This window comes from Schistocerca nitens, chromosome 3 (assembly GCF_023898315.1).
Source record: "Schistocerca nitens isolate TAMUIC-IGC-003100 chromosome 3, iqSchNite1.1, whole genome shotgun sequence".
Lineage (NCBI taxonomy): Eukaryota > Metazoa > Arthropoda > Insecta > Orthoptera > Acrididae > Schistocerca > Schistocerca nitens.
The window spans coordinates 631,601,362-631,626,946 of NC_064616.1; the positions used below are offsets into that span (position 1 = coordinate 631,601,362).

Consider the following 25,585-nt stretch of genomic DNA (forward strand, 5'->3'; position numbering starts at 1 on the left):
ATGAGGTTATAGGGAGAGATATGAAGTGTGTACAATGTGGAGGGCTGCGATGTTTGTGAGTGTTCATTAAGGTTAGCGTCTGAAGCAGAGTTACTTCCTCCTTATGTAAGATGACGAAACTGCAAGCATTTACAGATCCTGGCTAGACAGTACGTAGATAAAGGCATTGTTTCTAATTAAGCAAAAAGTGTGTGGTTACATTAACTACAAAATATCTTTTTGAATGTGACATGTGAAGCAATGGCAAATGTAAGCACATGTAAACAGCAAGGAAAACACAATAATATTCTGTTTCTGATCGGCTGGTGAAGTTCTGTAACTGATTTGGTTTTCATATGAGAGGACTGCCGAGACATTTTACAAATAAGTTAAAATGTTCTTTCAGGTTAGATTCGAGCCAGCGATCTATGGACATTGTCTTATAAAATTCAAGTTTACCCCTGTAACAACTGAGCTACCGAATAACTGAGGTGGAGTTAGGTAAAACTACAATTTTCACTAGGAGTTTAATTTCATTGAATGACGCTATCCTTCACTGTAACTATGGGAGAGCATATTTTGAAGATAAGTTAATGTTAACTTCACAGTGCAACACAAATAATTAAGTCAGTGCACTTGTGCATCAATGTGGTGACAATTTGCCGGTACAGCGCAACCACATTTTACGCATCTTCTCATTCCCTGGAACACTGAAAAGCAACTTCTCAGGAGTTTTTGTAAACATATATGTACAGTATGGTACTACACACCATTTGTAGCTCATTTTCTAAAACAAAAATTTCTAAACAAGGCATCACTATGAATTGGCATTATGACAGTAGGAGCAGCGAGCTAGCCAGTGATGTCACGGGCATCATGACTTGAATGGAGCTTTTCAGCGGGCATTCAAATTATTTGAATTTCATTTCCATTTTTATAAAAGAATACTGAAATTCAAGAGGAGAAAAAGCCTGTTAGGAGCATAAAATTACATAATTAATAATTTAAGACGATTTCCAGAAAACAGTCAAATAACCTATTGTAGAACGAGACCACGAAATGAATGCAGCAAGCAAGGTCAACTGGATGTAGGTTATAGTAGTTATTTGGAAATGAAGATGACTGAAGATCATAGAGTAATGCAGAGAGCTGCGAGAAACCAGTCTTCAGACTGAAGACCACAACAATGACGACATGGCAGAATAGAACTGTGTACTGCAACAGGAGTCGACTCAGTGACTCTAGCTTCTATGGATACAATTTTTATGTGGTGTTATCCACCTAAGTGTGACAGACTAGATTTGTAACTTCATATCCACTACTACCTCTCTCCCTATGAATCAAAATTCCACAGTCTCTCCTGTAGTGTTATGATCACTTGGTGTAAGGAAGAATAGAGGTGACACAGGTAATATAGTATCACCGCACAATGATACCACACAGTGGCCAGTCACTGTTGGAGACTCTGGCAGCACAAGTGTAGTGACCGTCTCATACTGGTTGCTCTGCAATGGGCACCGTCTAACCCCAAGCTGTGCCAGGCCTACGAACCCTGTGTGGCAGCACCACCAGCACACAAGACTTGACCACATATAGAGGCACTGTCTGCAGCAGCATTTGCAGTTACTCCCCTGTTACTCTTCGGAGCCCAGACAGTCTAGTCTATGACGACGCCAGTGGAGCCACTTAGCAGTACAGTGACATACTCGTTATTCAGTGTTTATCTCATCTCAGAGATGTCAACCCAGAGCAAGAACTTTGACTTCATTCAGGCAACAGAACTACTGTACAGAGACTTATAACTGTGCATGTCAATGCTATCAGTAGACAAAGGACTCTGTACTGCACTACATGAAGATCTTCGATATAAAAGTTGAGTATTCACAACATATGTATTTTACAGTGATGTTTGCTATTCCTCCCACGTTTGATTTGTGCTTTAGTTCCTGTGCATCTTCTCGAACAGAACCATATTTTGTATGCAGGTCTACCATTCGCACTCATATCACTCGGCATCGCTAAGTGCCATAACAAATGTGACTCCACTATGGAAATGGGGTTAACTCATGAGGTTGACAAGAGAGAGCTAGCAGTGAGTTTTAAGTGTGTGTGTGTGTGTGTGTGTGTGTGTGTGTGTGTGTGTGTGTGTGAGAGAGAGAGAGAGAGAGAGAGAGAGAGAGAGAGAGAGAGATTCAGTCCCATGACCTCTCAGTTTCCAGGCATATTATGCTTTACCACTGGACCACTAGGTCTGAGCAGGAGAGGGCCAAATTGATGCAAATAAAAACTTCCCAACAAAAAATGAGAAAAAAAAGCTATTCATAAATAAAGATTTATACATTAAGACCAATGTCAAATCTGTATCGGACTGGGATTTCCATCCACAAAATTTAGGCAATCTCAGTGCAACAAACAAGCTTCAACTAACAGAAACATAATAGTTTGCAAAAAATCAACTTTCTGAATAAAAATATTAAAATTTTTGTCCATACCTGGTGAGGATTCCAGTCAGAGTCAAATATAATTACAGTATCTGCAGCCTGAAGGTTCAAACCCAAACCACCAGCTCTGGTGCTCAACAAAAACAGGAAAAATTCTGAATCTGGACTATTGAACTTTCTGAGCAATTCACCACGATCTTCAGCTTTTGTTGTTCCATCTAAACGCAGATATGTGAAACCACGCCAGCTCAGATAATCCTCCATAATAGTCATTAGTTGAGTCATTTGGCAGAACAGCAATACACGGTGATTTGTAGCCTTCAATTTTGGTAGGATACGATCCAGCAACTCAAACTTCCCAGAAGCTCGATATAAATCTGGCCTTTTAAAGTAAACAATAAATGATAATACAGAGTTCCAAGCATCAATCTTTAATATGCACACATTATGCATGAACATGTTTGAACAGATGGATGATTTTACATCACAGTTCATTAAGTGCATATAGGGCAAGGAGAAAACTTCTTAGCCTGGCACAAAATGGCTTTGCCATTAATGAAATTTAGTTCTGTTAAGGCGGTACATGTCACACAACAATGTTAAGTCCAGAGACAACTTGATCTGCAAGTCAGTTTTGTTTATACTGCTTTTTAAAGTACTCATGCTGTTTATATTTTGTTAAAGCAGATAAAATGGAACACAATGCTATCAAAAAATTTTGTAGTTTCAGACAGTTTATCACCAGCTGAAATTCGTACAAAGTTGATTAAGATTTATAAGGAGTCAGTGCTCATTCATTTTCAGTACTTAGGAAATGGCAAACACATTCAAATGTGTTTTTTTAAGGTTATATACATGGAGTTATTAGAGGAGATAAAAAGAAACATATTTGTTATGTGATAAAACTGTCACAGGTGCAGTTTCCCAGCTAGGGGTCCTTGATGAGTTTGATGCTTGACTTCCCCTAGGCCAAGATACAGAGCTGTTTGAACAGCTTCATATGCAACACACTGATGTTGTAATCTGATTTGCAACATAATTACATCTTACTACTACGAAGGGCAAGTTCTCATTACTGTTTGCAGTGTCCATGTCTCCGATCAAACAATTTCATTATTATTGTTTATGTTGTGTTTACATCAAATTTTCTACTGATTTTTACAGGTTCTTGATTTCTTATTACACTCTAACCAAGTTAGCTGATGCATCTTATTTATGGCGAGGCACAATGTAACAATCTAACAGCAAGGCACCTGTACGTAGAACGAGTTCTGAAGAGGTGGTTATCAAATTCCTTCACATTTCAAAGATTTGAGTGCCATCTTCATGAAACATGATTCCTTAGACCACACTGACTGGGAATTAATAAACCTCACAGTGTGTGATTGTTCAGCCCATTTGGTTGCAGCTGCAGCCATTATTCGTGATACATGCAGTTGTTTTGGGCATGTTACACAATCAATAGCACACAGATGCTTGTTGTGCATTGATGTAAATGGACAGCATTTTCAGCAACATCCCTAAAACAATATTCTCTGAACATCACTAGTATCAAAACCTTCAGGCATCCCTACTGGGGAAACAACACACCTGGGTAATTTTTGTCACATAAAAAAATGTTTCTGTTTATCTCCTATAAACACTCTAAAATTGTGTATATGTAGTTTTATTACACTCTGTAGGTGAAGAATGTCCCAAAACTGAAACCACAGATGAAAACATTCACGAATGTGCACAATATGGTGTTAGACGAACAGTGATTAAAAGTATATGAAACAACTGATCCCATAAGCACGCCATAAGACATAGTACAAAAAATTTTACATGAAAAAGTATCTATGAGAGGAGCAGGTTTGTTGAATGATGAGATAAATCAAATGAACAAAAAAATTCACAGCAGTGTTTGGACTATTTTATAAATAATCCAATTCATTCAGTGTGAATATTGCTTGTGGGATGAGATATGGACCCGTAACTTCACACCAGAAATGAGACAGCAAGCAAAGAAGTGGCTGGATGGTGGTGACTCTGTATGAAACCACAAAGATTATTTCATCTACATTTGCATACATACTCCACAAGCTCGTGGGGGGCATAGCAGAGGGTACCACATACCACTATTCGTCATTTCCTTTCCTGTTCCACTTGCAAACAGAGCAAGGAAAAAACGACTGTCTATAACCCTTCATATGAGCTCTAATTTCTCTCATCTTGTCTTCATAGTCCTTATGTGAAATGTACATTGCAGCAGTAGAATCGTTCCAGTCAGCCTCAAAAGTCGGTTCTCTAAATTTCTGCAATAGTGCCTCATGAAAAGAGCACCGTCTTTCTGCCAGGGATACCTATTGATATTGAAATTCATGAAGCATTTCCGTAACACTTGTGTGCTGACTGAACTTACTGTTAATAAATCTACCAGCATGTTCTTTTAATCTGACCTGATGGGGATTCCAAACACTCAAGCAACACTCAAGAAGGGCCGCCCCAGTGTTCTAAAAGCTGTCTCCTCTATAGATCAGCTACACTTTCCCAAAATTCTCTCAATAAAATGAAGTCCAGTGTCTGCCTTCACTACTACTGATGTGTCCATTCAGTTTCATATTGCTTTGGAATGTTATGCCTAAACACTTTCTTTGAGCCACTCACATACCTGGGAACTTAACTAAGTTCTCAGGTATGTGAGTGGCCCAAAGATCTGATCATACATATTATCATATCTGATCATACATATCAATATGTATGATCAGATCTTTGTCAACAGTATGTAGTGATGCACCATGTCAACATTTTCTGGAAATTTAGGAATATGGAACCTGCCTATTGTCCTCCATCTAGGGTTTGTAGGATATTGTGAGAGATTACAATTTAATGTTCTATTGAATATGAGATCATTGCAGATGGGATCTAAGTGCAAACTGTGGAAGGATGGAAAACAAAAGCAGCAGTGTCTTTTGCAAAGGAACTGATTTAGGGCAACCATAGAAGACGTAAATCAGGATAGCTGAATGAAGGTTTGAACCTCACTCTTCTTTTATTGAAGTCCCGTGTACTACTTGCTTTGCAATCTTGATTGTTCTGTTGGAAATGTTTTGGCTAGTAATTACTTGGATGCAAACCCTGCAAAAGGTTACACAATAACTGGGGAATACTATGCAACTCTTCTGAATCAAACACAAATACTATGCACCTCTTGAGAAAAACACACACACACACACACACACACACACACACACACACGCACGCACGCATGGAAAGGGAGGGAGGGAGAGGGAGAGGGGGAGGGGGAGGGGGGAGGGAGAGAGAGGGGGGGGGGAGATGCTTGGAGAAAAGTTCCTTTATCCGGAAACAGTGCCAAAAATTCACAAAGGTTCTTCTAAATCATCACAAATTTGTTGCTGCAAAAATCTGGAATCCAATGAACAGGTCATGGCGGGAGGAGGGGAAATCATTGGTTTTCATTGCCAGACTGAGAATTGTTCTCCTTGTCCACAAACATACAATCATAGTGAGTTCACTGAATTACATACCCTGTCACAACACCTGTCTGACTTCCTACATGGTCACAGTATTTTTCTTCAATATGCTGGAACATGAAAGGATGGTTGCAAAGTTTTCGCAGCTGGACAATAGTGTTCATCAGGGCCTTAGCTCCTCCCTTTCCTTGCTTTCCTTTTTCTGAACCATCAGTCAATAAGACACCTTTGCTCTGCATGTGCCTATACCACAAAAAAACCTTAATCACTCCAACATCATTAATCTCTTTCTCATTAATGAACATAACATGTTAAAAGATATTATACCTGTACAACACACGCTGCAAGCCGGACATATCACATTTAACAATGTACTCCACTTTATCTGGTAACTGAGACTCTACTTCTTTCTTCAAACGTCGCAGAAGAAAGGGCCGTAAAACCTTGTGAAGACGTCTTATGATCAGTATTGTCTCCTCCTCATTCAACTCCACCTGAAAAAAAAATTTGGGGTGATTTATGTGCACATTAAGAACATCAGCAAAAACAGTTGAAACATTATAAAAATAAAAATGATGACAATGATGATGATGCCAAAATTATGACAATAGTGCTCATGACAGTGATGATAACTGTATCAGTTCTGAAAACTTATGATAAAGCTAATGTCAGCTGTCAATAAAGAAAAACTGAAGTATTACTGCAGAAACACTTGGCTGGCTGATCACTAATCGATCATAGGTGATCCAACCACTCTACGAACACACTAATCACCCCAACCTAAAAGCTTGGGCTGGAATCCAGACAACACACAAAATCGTAAAATTCATGCCAAACTCTCCTTGCCGTGGGGAGAGGGGGTGCGGGGTGGTGTGTGTGTGTGTGGGGGGGGGGGGGGGAGACCTAGATGACGGCCACTCATAATTAAATTTACTCCAACTCTGTAATCAGAATATAAAATGCATTATGTTAAAATATGACATCTTAGGTTTCCTCTACAGGCTGCTAAAACTGAAAAAATGTTCAAAAATGTAGAGCACAAATTAGGGGCCTATTCAGTGTATCTAATACAGTATATAGCTATTGTAAATATTGTCACACTTGGAACAATACCTTGAGTGACACTGTACTTGCGCGTATAATGACCCAGTAGTGTGTAACTGACTATATCTACCATCCATTCCAGTATTTTTTACAGACAGCTAATGAGAGTTACATAACAATTGTAACTTGAGCATGAGGAATTCATCCCACATTTCAGGAGAATCGAAATAGCTTCCTCTTATCAGTTAGAATAGCTTCCTATTATCAGTTAGAATAGCTTCCTGTTATCAGTTATAGAATTGTCCTGTTTCCCATATTAAGTCAAAAAGTACAAGGTGAACTCCCTTCCCATCTCAGGAGAGGTGCCATAACACATAATGGAATCTTTGTGATTTGGTGCCACATCACATACTGCATACAAGGCAAATCGAATTCCCACATGGAAAAAGGACAGTTATAAATGGCATTATTGGTGTAACTCAACTGCCAGCTAACTCTCTAATAAGTAATAAGTGGGTAGCTTCAGAAAGATGATGATGTAAATAAAAAATAAAAGAAGCTTCGAGACCATAAATAGTGGACAATGAAACACAACTAGGCTGACCATGCAGTCTACTAGCAAAACAATATTTCCCCACTCCCTATCTCACCCCCTCACAATCATTCTCCTCTGTTTGTGAACCCTCCAGAATGGTTTCAGGGAGAGATGTGAGGTACCAAATTAGGCTGTAATCAGAAATGGGTGTCTGCTAACCAACAAGGGGTACATCGCCCAGATCACACCAAAAAAAATCATATGAGGGTTGGGTTGGGTTGTTTTGGGGAAGGAGACCAGACAGCGAGGTCATCGGTCTCATCGGATTATGGAACCATCCCGGCATTTGCCTGGAGCGATTTAGGGAAATCACGGAAAACCTGAACCAGGATGGCTGGACGCGGGACAAATCATATGAAACACTGTCATTTACAGCCTCAAAGAAAGAAGTTCTAGTCCTGCAATGTATTTTGCAGGAGAACTTCTGTGAAGTCCACAAGATGAAAGATATGATACTGGCAGGAGTGAAGAGGTCATGAGTAGTGCTTATATAGCTCAACTTGTAGAGCACTTACCTGCAAAAGGTAAAGATCCCAAGTTCGAGCCCCAGTCTGGCATAAAGTTTTAATCTGCCAGGAAGGTTCATAACTGCTATTGATTTAAGTTCTTTCTTATACTTTACACACTGTTCACTTTATCACCATGCTTTAGCCATTGTATCAACAGATCTTTCTCTTCATGCAACTAACACACCTTCAACTATCATGCTGTCTGCTACAGCAAGCACATCTGATCTGATACTTCCCTGGTAGGTCTCCCCTTTCTCCGGCCTTCCATGTGACTGTTTCAGCTTTGTGCACCCATCTCTTCCAATCCCCCTCTCATTCAAAAAGTTACCAAGACATACCTGTTTCCAGGACACCTGTCCTTCCTACCTGCTGACTTATTGCAGATGGGACTCATGATAACGTTATGCTGCAAATTGAGCTTGGCAGATTTCCATTCCATCCTTCATTACTTCAGCTTTCGATGTCATATCCTTGTCAGAGAAATAGCTGAAGCCAAATATCCGTACTAACTGTGTATGTTTTGATGGCTATATTTTCTGAGCCATGACAGATGTAACAGAGAGGGGCTCGGTGTGGCAGCATACACACACTCAAACTTGTTCCTCAAGATCATGCATACGGGCATCCAAACATGAGGATAAACAGCCCAAATACAAGTTCATTGAAATTAAAACCCTCAACAAAAATGTCTTATCTGTAATATACAAGTCACACAGAGTTGGGCGGTTTTCTAGCTTTCAACTTGCACTCTCATGTCACGAATCTTTGTATGAACACATATGTGTAGTCACAAATTTTTGCACAGTGCTATGAAAGAGTGTCATGAACAACATACGTAAAATCCTGACTGGAGGGTGTGATTGTTGGGGGATGGGGTGTTTACAGGTCACATTTTTTAGGTTTTGCTCAAATAACTCCAACACAGCAGCTTTTAGCGACAATGTTTCTCAGTACAAAATTAAACTACATAAAATTTGCCACAAAAAAGTTCTGTTCATTTTTTTCTCTAGGACTAATAGTTTACACATTGCAGGGAGTGGAAGAATCACAGGTTATTAAAACTATGTTTATTCTTAAATGAAGTGAATTAAAAATAAATATTAAATGTGTGTACCACATCTAAGTGCAAGAGGGCCATACTGAGAGAGAAATTGTGTACTAGGGGTGTAACAGAGTGGAGGAGGAAGATATGTGGTGTAGAAGCATGGGGGACTGTAGGTCATAGGTCCTTAATAGATCTGCAAACTGAAGGTACAGCAGGTGATTCCCCATTCTATGTACACCACGGCATCACAAGAAGCAATTACAGGGTGTTTCATAAGTTGTGTGGACCCTCCAAAACATGCCTTATGAATCAATGGCAACGCAGTGTGCAGACATGCCTGGGGGAGGAGGAATGTTTAATTCCACAAAGTGCATTAATGCTAGATGTAAGGCACATATGAGTTACTAATAGTACAAACGGAAGTAACGCAGATGGACAGAATCTATGTCAATCTCTGCACACTGTTCTACATGTCTAGAAAGGGAAACTGATTCTTTATCATCCTGTATGCCATCTGTATTGTTCTTCTGGGAAAGGTGACTTCCCCTGTTATGAGCACTACTTGATTTTCAGTTTGCAGACAAACTACACCTCCCCAGATTTCCTGTCCAGTTCTCTTATGGCAATAGCCAAAATAACTTCACTGAGGATGTGTTTACGTAGTGCAGTTATTCCAGTTTACTGAATGACTACTCATTTGCAGTTGTTAGTCATCTTTTATGTAAATTATGTTCCTACACTTGGTTCAAGAATCATAAAAGAAGGTTGTATACCTGGAAGAATCCTGGAGATACTAAAAGGTATCAGATAGATTATATAATGGTAAGACAGAGATTTAGGAACCAGGTTTTAAATTGTAAGACATTTCCAGGGGCAGATATGGATTCTGACCACAATCTCTTGGTTATGAACTTCAGATTGAAACTGAAGAAACTGCAAAAAGGTGGGAATTTAAGGAGATGGGACCTGGATAAACTGAAAGAACCAGAGGTTGTAGAGAGCTTCAGGGAGAGCATAAGGAATGGGGGAAAGAAATACAGTAAAAGAAAAATGGGTAGCTCTGAGGGATAAAGTAGTGAAACCAGCAGACGATCAATTAGGTAAAAAGACGAGGGCTAATAGAAACCCTTGGGTAACAGAAGATATATTGAATTTAATTGATGAAAGGAGAAAATATAAAAATGCAGTAAATGAAGCAGGCAAAAGGGAATACAAACGTCTCAAAAATGAGATTGACAGGAAGTGCAAAATGGCTAAGCAGGGATGGCTAGAGGACAAATGTAAGGATGTAGAGGCTTGTCTCACTAGGGGTAAGATAGATACTGCCTACAGGAAAATTAAAGAGACCTTTGGAGAGAAGAAAACCACTTGTATGAATATCAAGAGCTCAGATGGCAACCCAGTTCTAAGCAAAGAAGGGAAGGCAGAAAGGTGGAAGGAGTATATAGAGGCTCTATACAAGGGCGATGTACTTGAGGACAATATTATGGAAATGGGAGATACGATACTGCGTGAAGAGTTTGAAGGTACGAAACAAGGCCCCGGGAGTAGACAACATTCCATTAGAACTACTGATGGCCTTGGGAGAACCAGTCCTGACAAAACTCTACCATCTGGTGAGCAAGATGTATGAGACAGGTGCAATACCCTCAGACTTCAAGAAGAATATAATAATTCAAATCCCAAAGAAAGCAGGTGTTGACAGATGTGAAAATTACCGAACTATCAGTTTAATAAGTCACAGCTGCAAAATACTAACGCGAATTCTTTACAGATGAATGGAAAAACTGGTAGAAGCGGACCTCGGGGAAGATCAGTTTGGATTCCGTAGAAATGTTGGAACACGTGAGGCAATACTAACCTTACGACTTATCTTAGAAGAAAGATTAAGAAAAGGCAAACCTACATTTCTAGCATTTGTAGACTTAGAGAAAGCTTTTGACAATGTTGACTGGAATACTCTCTTTCACATTCTAAAGGTGGCAGGGGTAAAATACAGGGAGCAAAAGGCTATTTACAATTTGTACAGAAACCAGATGGCAGTTATAAGAGTCGAGGGGCATGAAAGGGAAGCAGTGGTTGGGAAGGGAGTGAGACAGGGTTGTAGCCTCTCCCCGATGTTATTCAATCTGTATATTGAGCAAGCAGTAAAGGAAACAAAAGAAAAATTCGGAGTAGGTATTAAAATTCATGGAGAAGAAGTAAAAACTTTGAGATTCGCCGATGACATTGTAATTCTGTCAGAGACAGCAAAGGACTTGGAAGAGCAGTTGAACGGAATGGACAGTGTCTTGAGAGGAGGATATAAGATGAACATCAACAAAAGCAAAACGAGGATAATGGAATGTAGTCAAATTAAATCAGGTGATGCTGAGGGAATTAGATTAGGAAATGAGACCCTTAAAGTAGTAAAGGAGTTTTGCTATTTAGGGAGTAAAATAACCGATGATGGTCGAAGTAGAGAGGATATAAAATGTAGACTGGCAATGGCAAGGAAATCGTTTCTGAAGAAGAAAAATTTGTTAACATCGAGTATAGATTTAAGTGTCAGGAAGTCGTTTCTGAAAGTATTTGTATGGAGTGTAGGCATGTATGGAAGTGAAACATGGACGATAACTAGTATGGACAAGAAGAGAATAGAAGCTTTCGAAATGTGGTGCTACAGAAGAATGCTGAAGATAAGGTGGGTAGATCACATAACTAATGAGGAGGTATTGTATAGGATTGGGGAGAAGAGAAGTTTGTGGCACAACTTGACTAGAAGAAGGGATCGGTTGGTAGGACATGTTTTGAGGCATCAAGGGATCACAAATTTAGCATTGGAGGGCAGCGTGGAGGGTGAAAATCGTAGAGGGAGACCAAGAGATGAATACACTAAGCAGATTCAGAAGGATGTAGGTTGCAGTAGGTACTAGGAGATGAAGAAGCTTGCACAGGATAGAGTAGCATGGAGAGCTGCATCAAACCAGTCTCAGGACTGAAGACCACAACAACAACATGTTCCTGTGTGTTTAATTTGTATGTGTGATGTTTTCAGTCATCTATGTAATGTTGGTGGCAAAGGGACTGGATTGTTAAATGTGGCACCTTGTTGCTGTCTATCATTAACAGTGAATTGTAAAGCCATGTGAATGTGTTTTAGCCATGTGGTGGTGAATTAATGAATGATAAAAAGGTAATGCACTTATTGTGTTACTGATAGATTGCATAAATCTTTTCCATTCATGAATTGCTGGAATATGTAGAATGGGCTGCAATGAGTGCAGCTACTTATCACACATCCATAGTGTATCTTCCAAGCTGTGTGTGAATATGTCTGGTGGGATGGGACTGAGATCATGTTCACATGAGTGCATTTGCAGTTGCGAATACGGACAACCATCAGCAGTATAATGGTTTGACGACAATGAAAATGTGTGCTGGAGCAGGACTCAAACCTGGATTTACTGCTTATCATGAGTGGTCGCCTTACCAGTAGGCTATCCGAGAATGCTTTACAGTCAGAATCAAACTTTCATATGTCCTCAGCCTGCACTCGTACATTCATTATATATGTTCCCATACAGGGGAGACATTTAAATTGAAAATCGCTTGCCCAGTGCCGGCTGATAAATACGATATTTATTATGTCCACCTTACTGCATTGACAAGGGACTTCATCTGATGATATATATGAGAGAAAGTACCATCACAGCTGTATCTTGAGAATGTCCTTATTCTACTACACGACTAGTTTTGGTGGCAGATTACCACCACCCTCAGGCCCAACACTGCCCAAAGAGTATTTGATTTCCTTGACACGTTTATTGTGGGATCCTTGTTACTAGCTCTTGTGTGCTAGTAACAAGGATCCCACAGTAAACACACCAAGGAAATCAAATGCTCTTTTGGCAGTGGTGGGGCCTGAGGATGGTGGTAGTGTCCTGTCAAAACTAGTCGTTTGATAGAATAAAGATATTCTCAAGATGCAGCGGTGGTGGCACTTTTTCTCATAAATATGATATTGTAGTGCCTGCATTGTTCAGAAGTATGATGCAATGCGACGGCTGTAGCCATTATGAAATATCTGAAATATATTCACAGCTGCGAACATGGACAACCATCAGCTGTATAATGGAATGACAGCAACGAAAATTTGTGCCGAACCGGGACTCAAACCCGGCGTTCCTGCAAATTGAGAGTGGTCACCTTACCATTAGACTATCCCAACATGCTTCATGACCAGACCCAAACTTCCATACGTCGTCAAACATGAGCCTACAATCTGCACTCATATATCTACTATGTATATTCCAATACAAGGGCACATTTTAATTGAATGTTGCTTGCCCAGTGCCAGCGGATATAGACAATATTGTAGTGTCTGTGCTGTTCCGAAGCATGATGCGATGTTCCTTTGGACATGCTTGATAGGAATATACATAATGGATGTATGAGTGCAGGTTGTAGACACATGGTTGACGACATATGGAAGTTTGGGTCTGGCTGTGAAACATGCTCAGATAGCTTAATTGTAAGTGGGAAATCCGGGTTTGAGTCTCAGTCTGGCACAAATTTGATGGTCATCATTCCACTGTACGACCCCCCCCCCCCCTCCCTCCCTCCACTACAGCTGATGGTTTCCATATTTGCACCTGAGAATACATTTCATGTATTTCATGATGGATATAGTCGCCACAGTGCCTGTTCCTTCAGACTTGCATACATGTCTCATGGAACACTGCATCGTACTTCTGAACAATGCAGGCACTACAATATAGTAGCGATCATGTTCAAGTCTAGAACACTAATCTGCATTTAAGGTGAGATATCTGAATTTCTGTAACACCTAAGTAACCTAATTCTGTTGCAGAGGAAGCCAATTTAAGCCTCTGGGACTTTTCACATGATGGGAGAACCAAGGTTGGTGTGATACATTTGATAACCGTCATGTTGTGAGAAGTATTCCAGCCAGTGATAATGGAGACAATAAAATCAACACTGTTGGATATTTACTGACAATGTGTTACACCTGTGAAAGGCTCTTCAGTGTGGTAGACAGTTCACATCTCCAGTTGTTCCCTATTTTTACTTAATAGCTCACTTAAAAACTGCAAATAAGCATTCATTTAATAAACTAAAAATAACTCTCCTATATAAAAACAAGCTCACTGATGATATTTTGTTTACTCACATAAGAAAACTGGACAGGAAATGCTGAGAAAGTATAGTCTGCCTGCAAACTGAAAGGAGAGCAGTGCTCGTGATGGCGGATGCTGCCTTTCCTGAAAGTACACTAACTACAGCTGCCATACAGGATGACTAAAAATTAGTTTCCGTTTTAGTAGTGAACAGTGTGCACAAATTTTTGCAGATTCTGTCCGTATTCATTTGTTATGTTAGTGTTATTAGTAACTCATATCTGCATTCCATGTGGTGTTAATGCATTTTGCGCAAAATAAATACTCACTGGGCACGTCTGCACACTGTGTCACCAGTGATTCATAACGTGTGCTTTGGAGAATCTGTATAGCTTTGTGAACACCAGGTAGTTGCTTTTGTGTCATGTAGTGGGGTAGACAGAGTGGAGAATAACATGCCTGACCTTTAGTTTGCAGACCTATGAATGAGGAAAGTACATGACCACAATATGGCGACCTACCGTCCCTTGTGCTTCTAACCCACCTACCCCCTCAACTTTCCACCCTTTTACAGTGCTAGAACACAATTTATCCTTAACATAGTACATGGCACTTAAACACAGTACACATATTCAATATTTGTTTTTCACTCATTTCATTTCAAATAAACATTAACTTTACACAGTTAAAAACTATTCAGCGGATTCTTTGATGACACTGATCATTATTTAATCTGCAGTGAAATTGGGATTGTGAGGCCGAAAGTGCAGGAGGTCAGGTCCATATGTAGGAGGATAAGAGTGGAGAAACTTCATTATAAGGAAATCAGGCACAAGTACATAGCAGCGATCTCAGAAAGGTACCAGTTAGTTGAATGTAGTCAATTACAGTCATTGGAAAAGGAATGGACAAGGTACAGGGACACAGTACTAGAAGTGGCTAAAGAATGTCTTGGAACAGTAGTGTGTAAATGTAGGATGAAGCAAACAGCTTGGTGGAATGGCACAGTCAAGGCAGTCTGTAAAAGGAAAAAGAAGGCGTATCAAAAACGGCTACATACTAGAACTCAGGTAGACAGAGAAAGTTATGTTGAAGAAAGAAACAAAGCCAAACAGATAATTGCAGCATCCAAGAAGAAATCTTGGGAAGACTTTGGAAACAGGTTGGAGACTATGGGTCAAGCTGCTGGAAAACCATTCTGGAGTGTAATTAGCAGTCTTCAAAAGGGAGGTAAGAAGGAAATGACAAGTATTTTGGACAGGTCAGGAAAACTGCTGGTGAATCCTGTGGATGCCTTGGGCAGATGGAGGGAATATTTTGAAGAGTTGCTCAAGTAGGTGAAAATACGAACAGTAATGTTTCAGATTTCGAAGTAGAATGGGATAGGAATGATGATGGAAATAGGATCACATTTGAGGAAGTGGAGAAAATGGTCAATAGATTGCAGTGCAATAAAGCAGCTGGGGTGGATGAAATTAAGTCGGAACTCATCAAATACAGTGGAATGTCAGGTCTTAAATGGCTACACAGGATAATTGAAATGGCCTGGGAGTCGGGACAGGTTCCATCAGACTGGACAAAAGCAGTAATCACACCAATCTTTAAACATGGAAACAGAAAAGATTGTAACAACTACAGCGGTATCTCTTTAATCAGCGTTGTGGGTAAAATCTTCTCAGCTATTGTTGAAAGGAAAGTGCGGGTATTAGTTGAGGACCAATTGGATGAAAATCAGTGTGGGTTTAGGCCTCTTAGAGGTTGTCAGGACCAGATCTTTAGCTTACGGCAAATAATGGAGAAGTGTTATGAGTGGAACAGGGAATTGTATCTATGCTTTATAGATCCAGAAAAGGCATATGACCGGGTTCCTAGGAGGAAGTTATTGTCTGTTCTACGAGATTATGGAATAGGAGGCAAACTTTTGCAAGCAATTAAAGGTCTTTACATGGATAGTCAGGCAGCAGTTAGAGTTGACGGTAAATTGAGTTCATGGTTCAGAATAGTTTCAGGGGTAAGACAAGGTTGCAACCTGTCTCCACTGTTGTTCATATTATTTATGGATCATATGTTGAAAACAATAGACTGGCTGTGTGAGATTAAGATATGTGAACACAAAATAAGCAGTCTTGCACATGCGGATGACTTAGTTGTGATGGCAGATTCGATTGAAAGTTTGCTCATCCGTTGGCCAGAGCTCATCCGTTTAAAGACAAATTGACACCATCAGGCCACACCATGCACAACAGATTTTCAACGATTAAGAAGATTCCCGGGAACCATGAATTTTAGTTGGTGACACCTACCGGGAGCAGCAGGGATTCAAGCAACACTGATGGTAACATTGTTGGGTAATGACGCAATGGGCCAAGGCCCTTCCCCATGGACACTGGAAATGCAACGGGCTCTCGAGAAGGTTGGAAAAAGCATTTCTTTTGACCCATCCAGTTCAAGATGTGACCTTAGTGATAATGGTGGATGTTAGCTGGGGTTTTTTATCTTGTAAATCTATGAAGGCTCAAACCAAGTGTAATGTATACAACTGGGAGCTATTAACCATTTATAAAGCCATGTGACACTTTTGCCCCTATGTGGAGGCTAGGTCTTTTGTAATCTTTATGGACCACAAACCTATCATGTTTGCCTAGAGCAAATGCAAGGATAGCTGTTCACCATGACAATTCCACCAGCTTGAGTTTGTCAGCCATTTCACCACAGACATAAGGCACACAAAAGAAGCAGAGAACATAATAGCTTCCCTCCTCCCCCCCCCCCCCCCCTCCACAAATTAAATATATCTCACACACAGTTGATTACAAGCAACTCTGCATAGCACAGACTGCCAATAGACAGCTGTAGGAATATTTACACAGCAGTTCAGCAGAGCTACAGCTTAAACAGGTGCAGCTGTTAGGGGCTAAGTATATGATTTGGTGTGATATTTCCAAAACCAGCCCCAGATCATTTGTGCTGGAAAAGTTATGCAAAGTATTTTCTGACAGTATTCATAACCTAACCGACCCACCACAGAAACCAGCATTGAACTGTTGACAGAACGTTTCGTGTGGCCCAGCATGAAGAAGATCAAAGAATGGAAACTCCAGGTTGGAGTATCATCAACACAAGAAAAAGGATAGATCGCTTCTCACTATAAAGGTGACATATTGAGTTGCAGACAGGCACAACAAAAAACTGTTACAATTAAGCTTTCAGCCAAAGCCTTCACCCAAAAAAAGGAAGAAACACACACACACACACACACACACACACACACACACACATACAGGGTGTTTCAAAAATGACCGGTATATTTGAAACGGCAATAAAAACTAAACGAGCAGTGATAGAAATACACCGTTTGTTGCAATATGCTTGGGACAACAGTACATTTTCAGGCAGACAAACTTTCGAAATTACAGTAGTTACAATTTTCAACAACAGATGGCGCTGCGGTCTGGGAAACTCTATAGTACCATATTTTCCACATATCCACCATGCGTAGCAATAATATGGCGTAGTCTCTGAATGAAATTACCAGAAACCTTTGACAACGTGTCTGGCGGAATGGCTTCACATGCAGATGAGATGTACTGCTTCAGCTGTTCAATTGTTTCTGGATTCTGGCGGTACACCTGGTCTTTCAAGTGTCCCCACAGAAAGAAGTCACAGGGGTTCATGTCTGGCGAATAGGGAGGCCAATCCACGCCGCCTCCTGTATGTTTCGGATAGCCCAAAGCAATCACACGATCATCGAAATATTCATTCAGGAAATTAAAGACGTCGGCCGTGCGATGTGGCCGGTCACCATCTTGTATAAACCACGAGGTGTTCGCAGTGTCGTCTAAGGCAGTTTGTGCCGCCACAAATTCACGAAGAATGTCCAGATAGCGTGATGCAGTAATCGTTTCGGATCTGAAAAATGGGCCAATGATTCCTTTGGAAGAAATGGCGGCCCAGACCAGTACTTTTTGAGGATGCAGGGACGATGGGACTGCAACATGGGGCTTTTCGGTTCCCCATATGCGCCAGTTCTGTTTATTGACGAAGCCGTCCAGGTAAAAATAAGCTTCGTCAGTAAACCAAATGCTGCCCACATGCATATCGCCGTCATCAATCCTGTGCACTATATCGTTAGCGAATGTCTCTCGTGCAGCAATGGTAGCGGCGCTGAGGGGTTGCCGTGTTTGAATTTTGTATGGATAGAGGTGTAAACTCTGGCGCATGAGACGATACGTGGACGTTGGCGTCATTTGGACCGCAGCTGCAACACGGCGAACGGAAACCCGAGGCCGCTGTTGGATCACCTGCTTCACTAGCTGCGCGTTGCCCTCTGTGGTTGCTGTACGCGGTCGCCCTACCTTTCCAGCACGTTCATCCGTCACGTTCCCAGTCCGTTGAAATTTTTCAAACAGATCCTTTATTGTATCGCTTTTCGGTCCTTTGGTTACATTAAACCTCCGTTGAAAACTTCGTCTTGTTGCAACAACACTGTGTTCTAGGCGGTGGAATTCCAACACCAGAAAAATCCTCTGTTCTAAGGAATAAACCATGTTGTCTACAGCACACTTGCACGTTGTGAACAGCACACGCTTACAGCAGAAAGACGACGTACAGAATGGCGCACCCACAGACTGCGTTCTCTTCTATATCTTTCACATCACTTGCAGCGCCATCTGTTGTTGAAAATTGTAACTACTGTAATTTCGAAAGTTTGTCCGCCTGAAAATGTACTGTTGTCCCAAGCATATTGCAACAAACGGTGTATTTCTATCGCTGCTCGTTTAGTTTTTATTGCCGTTTCAAATATACCGGTCATTTTTGAAACACCCTGTATATATATATATATATTCACTCACAAGCAAGCACACATCATGTATACATGACCGCCATCTCCAGCAGCTAGACATGGAATGCCATATTCTGGTCTGAGCTGCCGGCGACGGCGGTCATGTGTGCTTCCTTGAGTGAATGAATGTGTTTTCTTTGCTGAAGAAGGCTTTGGCTGGAAGCTTAATTGTTACAGATGTTTTGTTCTGCCTGTCTGCAACTCAATGTGTCACCTTTATGGTGAGTAGCAGTCTATCCTTTTCAAGAATAAAGAAAAGATTTTCGCCAGTGGGCGAGAACATGCATAGTGTGTCAGCAATGGAAAGTGGGCAGACATGTATGCCAACTGGTGAGGGTGTTTCCAGAGGGAACAGGTCGGTTCTCCCACGTACATACAGATCATCAGAAGGATATTGCTACATATTTACCACCATCGACATATACACTCAGTGGACTGAGGCAGTCCCAATCAGTGACACTTCAGTAAATACAATAGCAAGAATTTTTTTTAATGGCATGGATATCATAGTTCGGCTGTCTGTCACACATTACTATGGGTCAGGGATGACAGTCCAAATTGACCACATTCCTGAAGCTTTCCAAGTCATTTGGTTCCAACACCACCATACAACCAACTGCCACCCAGCAAGCACTGGGATGGTAGAGGGCTGGCAAGACATTGAAAGCCGCACTTATGGGTCACGAAGATAGTTGGAAGTCTGCTCTGCCACTGGCTTTATATGGGCTCCACACTGAACGTAAGCCAGACATGGGGGCATTGACAAAGGTGATGATCTATGATGAGACGTAACCCCTACTATCGCAGTTTTTTTCAATTCAACAAATACTGAGGGAGACAGAACTGCTGTACCTGCTACAGCAAATGAAGGCCCACATATTCAAGCTCTTCCATTCACCCGCATCACGCTACAGAGATCAGAAGATTTTCATATACAGTGATCTGAAAACATGCTCGCATGTAATGTTAAGAACAGATGCAGTGCATCTGCTGTTACAACAACCACACCCTGGTGCATTTATGGTTTTAAAACACAGCAAACATACAATATATTGACAAGCCACAAATAGTGTCACTAAAACAAGTCAGCATATCTGCTTACATCGGACACTGCTATAGTTCATGAGAAAAATCAGAAAGCCATGCCCATGACTCTGAAGCAGACCAGTGGAGACACTGGGCAAACAACCACAGTATTACCCTTGGCTTAACAAGAATATATAGAAGAAACGCCGGAGACACCAGCAGTCTAAATCAGGGCATGCTGATGTGAGCGGTACAAGTACCTACACATTCCAAGAACTCCACCCTACCATGTGGGGCAGGGGTGTGGGAGGGGGGAGGGGAAGGGGGGGCTGTGTGGAAAGCATTGACTAACTTCAGAATAACATGCAAAGTGTATTTGATTGTGCTTTGTACAGCAGATACACATTAGAGTATTATGTTAACTCTTTGACATTACAGTTTTGACAGATGAGTGTTTATTCATGACTTGACTGTTGTGTTAATTCAAAAATGGTTCCAATGGCTCTGAGCACTATGGTACTTAACTACTGAGGTCATCAGTCCCCTAGAACTTAGAACTACTTAAACCTAACTAACCTAAGGACATCACACACGTCGATGCCCGAGGCAGGATTCGAACCTGCGATTGTAGCGGTCACACTGTTCCAGACTGTAGCGCCTAGAACCGCCTGGCCACCCAGGCCAGCTTTTGTGTTAATTACTTGTGTATAACAGAACACATTGAATTCAGGTATGCTGATTCATTACTTCAATGATGTAAAGTGAAATGGAGGACACTACACTGCCTTAAATATACTACAAATATATTCACCACAAGGGTTCTATTTTTTAACCAATTTAAAAAATTACTTCAACTGTTTTAGGTTCTTTTTAACTGTTCTGATGACAAATGTTTCTCCTTTCACAGTCAGCACCAATTCATTTTCAGATACAAATGGAGCATTACTAAATATTACATAGTCTTAAAAGAATTATACCTTGATATTTTCAATGTGAAAAGTCTGATGGCTTCATATTAATCTTTTAGTTTACAAAAAATTAAATTTGGAGCAAATGGCACCAACTATTGAGTCATTGCTCATGAAATATCAAGAACTGTTGGGAGACATACACTAGCATGAGATTAAATATGACTAAATATGAACACCATGAAAGAATGGTCCCACAGGAATTAAACATTATACACATTAATAACAGAAGAGCCCTACAAAATGCCTAAGAATGGTCAGAAAAGTAAGGTTAACTTACTTCACAAGAATATTAGAGGACTGAATAATAAGGTAAAACAGCTTCTTGTCTGTTGGAAAATTCAGAGAGTTCTGAAAAGACAGACATCTTGTGCCTGTCTGAACACCACATAACCACAGGGTTAAATATGTTACATGGTTGATTGGTTGGTTGGTTTAAAAGAGCGGGGGAAAGGGACCAAATTGCTAGGTCATCAGTCCCTTGTTCTGATTAAAATAATTCCACAAGGGAGAAAGGGAAACAAACAAGACATACAACACAAAGATGGAAGAAAGGAAAGACCACAAGACCACAGAAGGGCAACAAACACTAAAATGGACAAAATTAACAATAAAACCACAGAGAGACGCAAGAAACAAGTAGAAGAAATTAAAGCAAGAGAGGAGATGACCATGGCTGGCTGATCACGAGAAGAAAACGGATAAGTCAGCCATTCTGTGACACATTAAAACCTCCAGCCTAAAAGCACTAGGGCGGAGAACATAGAGGGACAAGGGACATGCACTAAAACTTATATAGAATGATAAAACCCACCATCACGTATAAAACGAAAAACTACCGTATTTACTCGAATCCAAGCCGCACTCGAATCTAAGCCGCACCTGAAAAATGAGACTTGAAATAAAGGGAAAAAAATTTCCCGAATCTAAGCCGCACCTGAAATTTGAGACTCGAGATTCAAGGGGGGAGAAAAGTTTTAGGCCGCACCTCCAAATCGAAACAAAGTTGGTCCATTGTAATATGAGACACAATTTAGGTCCAATGAACGATGATACAGCCACAGTAGTTTGGTTCGAGTCGTAAGCTTAGCAGTTAAGCTTTACCAGGTAGCCATTGCTATGCATCAGGCGCTCCGTCCGTATTTATGCGGGTACCCTTCCTTTTTCACATGCTTCGTCTGGTTTGAATTGATTGCTTTTTTTACTTTGATCTGATAAGTGCCGTTTTCTTTGTTTACGTCACTCTAAGCTGAAAATGCATTACTGTATTGTGTCATGCATTGTTTGTCGCATTGTTTGTTTACGGCCTGTCGCCGCTCGCGGCATGGCTTGCTTTTGTGCGCGCTACCACCGCTTTTTTTTAAAAAAAAAAAAAAAAAGGTACAGAGAGAGGAATCGTCTCATTAGCGAAACAATGGCAAGAGACTGCTATTTGTTAAATTAAAAGCGTTTGATTGATAGCTATTTGTTGTTACTTACACTGCTGCTTCCTTTGATAATGATCAACAAGAACCAAATAATAGACTGCATATGGTAGAACATGTTCTGAACGAGAGTTGGGCGAAAACTTTTCTCCGTTTAAAAATCTTTGTGGCTGCTTCTATAGTACATCAAATTCTGCACAGAAATTAGTCATCTTAGATTTAAAAATCTAGTCAGTTGCCATGCTTCATTTCTGACTGTATCACTATTAGGCATAAGAATAATACGAATATAAACATGACACGATACGTATATTCTTCCGCGTTTGCTGTTGTCTCACTCTAGTTTCGTACTTTATTAGGCAGACAGGATTTAAATGAGACAGTAGCAAACACGAAAGAATACATGGCAAAATGTTTATATTCGAATAATTCTTAAGGTGAAGAGAATACTTCATGTGATTCACATTTCATCAGGTTCCTATTAGCAACCATCCCTTCTCACAGGTAGGAAAAAATTCAGAACGTAGAGTTGGCCATATTGACAAACATCCCAAACAGTCTTGCCAGTCGGATTTTCGTAGTACATTGAAATTCTGCTACATTCGAAGATGAACAAAACGGAATTTGTATTTACTTCATTGGCTAATGTATGAAAATGTAGTTGTCGAAACTCGGGGCGGAGAAAAAAAGCTCGTCTTCCACCTTTTTTTAAAAAATTTATTTACTGACGCAGAGGTTTTGGCGCCAGTATTTATCTTTGTGCCTACAAAGCATCCCTGCGTAGCGCTACATATATTCGATGGCAGAAGTTAGTTGTGGCAGCACCTACCAACATTTTTCACAATTTCCACTTGCTTTGCACTTGATTCTAAGCCGCAGGCGGTTTTTTGGATTACAAAAACCGGAAAAAAAGTGCGGCTTAGATTTGAGTAAATATGGTAAAGTAGCCAATGACGCATTGTCAGATAAAATTAACAGTAATGATTCCGGTAATTGAATATTTTGTCACAGGCCAGCCAAAGGAGGACAGCTCAACAATATATGGGCCACTGTCAACAGGACGTCGCACCAACACTGAGGCGAGTCTTCACGGCGCAGGAGATAGTCATGGGTCAGCCAAGCATGGCCAATGCGGAGCCAACAGAGAACCACAGAGTCCCTGCAAGAGGCCCGCATGAAGACTTTCACACATTCGTAGTCTCCTTAATGATACCCAGTTTGTTGTGTGTACTGTTATGCCATTCCATCTACCAAAGCTCAAAAACCTTGAGGCGTAATATTGAATGCAGGTCAGTTTCAGAGATACCGATCTCCAGAAGCGGTTTCAGTGTAGCCTGTCGGCAAGTTCAATGCTGGGCATTCCAACATGACCTGGGGTCCAGACAAACATCACTGAACAACTGGACCATTCCAGAGCATAGATGGACTCCTGGATGGTCGCTACCAAAGGATGACGAGAGGGTAGCACTGGTCAACAGCTTGTAGGCTGCTCAAGGAGTCAGTATACAAAAGAAATGACTCCCCAGGGCATGAATGGATGCGCTCAAGAGCACGAGATATAGCCACCAGCTCTGCAGTGAAAACACTGCAGCCATTGGGTAAGGAATGCTGTTCAATATGGCTTCTGTGAATGTAGGCAAAGCGAATGTGACCATCAGCCATCAAGCCGTTGGTGTAAACAACTTCAGAGCCTTGGAACACGTCAAGAACTGAGAGGAAGTGGCAGCGGAGAGCCGCTGGAGTAATTGAGTCCTTAGGGCAATGTGAAAGGTCCAGGCGAAGCTTCGGACAACGTTTACACCATGGAGGTGTACGTGAATGGACTTAGAGTGAAGATTGTAAAGGGAAGGGCTCCAGTTCAGATATAAGTGATCGGATGTGAACCGCAATCGTGAGCCCTGACCTGGGCCGCCGATGTGGGAGATGAACCGCATGGTTGGGAAAAAGAGACTGTAATTTGGATGCACGGGAGAACTACGAATGCGTGCAACATAACTGGCAAGCAGTTGTGCACGCCTAACCTTCAATGGAGGGACTCTGGCCTCCACTAAGGACACTGGTCACTGGACTCGTCCTAAAAGCTCCCGTCAGTTTGGGATCCGTACCAGATCGGGTTGACGGAGGAGGTAGAGAAGATCCAAAGAAGAGCGGCGTGTTTCGTCACAGCATTATTTGGTAACCGTGATAGCATTACGGAGATGTTTAATAAACTCAAGTGGCAGACTCTGCAAGAGAGGCGCTCTGCATCGCGGTGTAGCTTGCTCGCCAGGTTTCGAGAGGGTGCGTTTCTGGATGAGGTATCGAATATATTGCTTCCCCCTACTTATACATCCCGAGGAGATCACGAATGTAAAATTAGAGAGATTAGACCGCGCACGGAGGCTTTCAGACAGTCGTTCTTCCCGCGAACCATACGCGACTGGAACAGGAAAGGGAGGTAATGACAGTGGCACGTAAAGTGCCCTCCGCCACACACCGTTGGGAGGCTTGCGGAGTATAAATGTAGATGTAGATGTAGATGTCACTAGTTGAAAGCCGCAATGGTGCACTGGGTCGAGTAAACGCAACGCCGAGGGTGCCGCCGAACCATAAACCTGACTCCCACAGTCAAGGCAGGATTGAACAAGGGCTCTGTAGAGCTGCAGCAGCGTAGAGCAATCTGCACCCCAATTGGTGTTGCTCAGGGAGCGGAGGGCATTGAGGTGCTGCCAGCACATCCACTTAAGCTCATGAAGGTGAGGAAGCCAAGTCAATTGGGTGTCGAAAACCAGTCCTAAGAATCGATATGTCTCCCCTACAGTGAGTGGATCATCATTAAGGTAAAGTTCTGACTCTGGAAGAACATTATGACACTGATAGAAGTGCATGACACACGACTTTGTGGCTGAAAACTGGAAGCCGTGGGCTAGGGCCCAGGGCTGCACCTTATGGATGGCTCCGTGTAGGCGCCGCTCAGAAACACCAGTACTGGAGCAGCAGTACAAAATGCAGAAGTCGTCTGCATATGGAGATGGTGAGACGGACGGCCCTACAGCTGCTGCTAGGCCATTAATGGCCACTAAAAATAGAGATACACTCAATACAGAGCCCTGCGGGACCCCATTCTTCTGGATATGGG

The 25,585-nt window shown here is 41.4% G+C and overlaps 1 protein-coding gene across 3 annotated transcripts in view; it reads right to left on the reverse strand.

Moving 5' to 3' along the window:
• Nucleotides 1–25,585, reverse strand: part of LOC126248573 (ATP-dependent helicase brm) — a 456,856-nt gene that overhangs the window by 161,927 nt on the left and 269,344 nt on the right. For all 3 annotated transcript variants that reach the window (XM_049949677.1, XM_049949678.1, XM_049949676.1), the window contains 3 exons: nucleotides 6,221–6,387; nucleotides 5,948–6,136; nucleotides 2,472–2,802 (listed from right to left, as the gene is read on the reverse strand). In XM_049949677.1, the coding sequence (XP_049805634.1) occupies nucleotides 2,472–2,802; nucleotides 5,948–6,136; nucleotides 6,221–6,387 (687 nt within the window). The remainder of the gene's footprint in view (nucleotides 1–2,471; nucleotides 2,803–5,947; nucleotides 6,137–6,220; nucleotides 6,388–25,585) is intronic.